The sequence below is a fragment of the Acanthisitta chloris genome, unplaced genomic scaffold (assembly GCF_000695815.1).
Source record: "Acanthisitta chloris isolate BGI_N310 unplaced genomic scaffold, ASM69581v1 scaffold11502, whole genome shotgun sequence".
Taxonomy (NCBI): Eukaryota; Metazoa; Chordata; class Aves; order Passeriformes; family Acanthisittidae; genus Acanthisitta; species Acanthisitta chloris.
The window spans coordinates 44,576-46,500 of NW_008661055.1; the positions used below are offsets into that span (position 1 = coordinate 44,576).

Here is a 1,925-nt window from a genome sequence, read left to right on the forward strand (position 1 = left end):
AAAATGGAAATAGTTTGCATGTTGTGCTTGCTGCTCAAAGGCTCCTGACTTAAGTGCACTTAAGTAAGTCAGCACCTTGGGCACTGATTTACTGGTACATGACTATGTAGTAGTGCCATGTCTCTAAGACGTGGATAGGGCAGCATAACATACAATTTGGTACCTTAATATACTGTTAAAGTGATAATAAAAAAATATTTTTATAGCAGAAAACATCCATTGGATTCTGGCCTTCATATAGAATGGAAAATGCTAACCCTTCCATTGTGATGAAATAGATATCAACAGATTATTTATAGTCAGTCTGCTAAGGTGTAAGACAAGTATAAAGCAATCTAAAGAGCTCTGGTTATCTTAGTGAACTCTGCAGATCTATACTGAAACAAAAATTGTAAAGAACTTAAAAATTGATTATGTCAAAATGGGCATTTGGAGGTAATACAGTGTGGACACTATTACTTATAAAAATAGAACTCGTAAACACAAAGTGAAATTTTCATGGAATTTGGGGTTTGTTGAACTTAAGAATTTTGCTTCAGAATTTAAGTGCATTTAATGATGAGGATCATTCACACCTTTGGTGAAATTGTAGTGAACAGTGATCATGCAATCAATATGTAGTCAACATGTAGAAACACACACTTGCATTATTGACTGCTGAATGAATTTTCCTTGAAATTTTCAAGATTCAAGTTAGTTTACCATGCCTTGTTCCTGCTCAGAAAGTTTGTTTTTCTTGTTTTGTTTCGTTCCACAAGGGATGACATGCCTGCAGCTCTGGAAGCTTTAACCACTTGTTACAAGAAGTATGGAAAAATTCTTCAGCTTCATAACATCTACTGTAGACTGGTAGAAAAAGGAGATGCTGATCTTCTGCAGAAGGGTTAGTTGCATGTCATCAGATGCTCTCTGGTTATATGAAGTGTTTTCTGGTGGCTTTTTTCCCAGGTTTTATATATAATTCCTTTCAGATGAAGGAAAAAAAATTGTTTGCATTTATATGTGTAACTTTAAAGCAGTTTAATGATGCTTACATTCTTCAGACTCAAAAATTGATTTTAGTTTTAAATGTAGAATAACCTTAATGTTTTTGTAATACAGCATTGAGCTCTGCAAGATTAGTGCTAATACTTGTTTTAGCTATGTATGTTACTATTAAGAAACAAATTAATAGTAAAACAGCACAATAGTAAAACAACACATCTGGTTTTCAAATAGTTGTGCGGTTCAGAAATCCTATAGCCTCACTTTCTACAAGCAGAGCATGCCAATATATAATCTGTTTTGTTAAATGTAATTCAAAATATAGTGCAGATAAGCAGAAAAACATTTTCAATATACTCAACCCCAAAGCTGCAACAAATTGTGTCATATCTCGTAATCATTCTGTATGTTTCAAAATTTATCTCCCCATAGCTTATTCTTGGAGTTGGTGATGCTTGGAAAATACTGGTATTAGGAATGTCTGACATAGATATTGAAATGCTTCGATGTATTTAGTAAATTAATGAGTTTTATTCTCTCTCTAGTTTCAGATTTTATAAGCAGAGAATATGGTGACATGATGGCTCTTTATGATCTCTTCTTCGCCTTCTTGCAAACAGGAAAATACAAAGAGGCCAGGAAGGTCATTGAGGTGGGATCTTAACTATAGTACTCTAATCGTGCAGCTATTTAGACTCTTAATTAGAAACATTTAAAGTTTTTAACCTTTAATTAGACTTGTTCTGATTCATGTTAATAGAATTCAATCCCGGTAATAAAAAATCTCGGCCAGCTTTATTTTGTATAATTACAGTTCAGAAGAGAGACAGTCGTCTTGTATATTGAAATTGTTTCCTCACTTTTTCATATTTGCTCTTATATATCAAAATGATATTTGCATATTAAATATCGGATTGTAGAACAATTAAATTAAACTGGCA

At 32.9% G+C, this 1,925-nt stretch overlaps 1 protein-coding gene across 1 annotated transcript in view; it reads left to right on the plus strand.

The window, feature by feature from the left end:
* Window positions 1–1,925, plus strand: part of LRPPRC (leucine-rich pentatricopeptide repeat containing) — a gene marked incomplete at its 3' end in the record, with an annotated part of 51,721 nt that overhangs the window by 38,096 nt on the left and 11,700 nt on the right. The window contains exons 23-24 of the mRNA XM_009070087.1: window positions 759–883; window positions 1,530–1,636. Of these exons, the coding sequence (XP_009068335.1) occupies window positions 759–883; window positions 1,530–1,636 (232 nt within the window). The remainder of the gene's footprint in view (window positions 1–758; window positions 884–1,529; window positions 1,637–1,925) is intronic.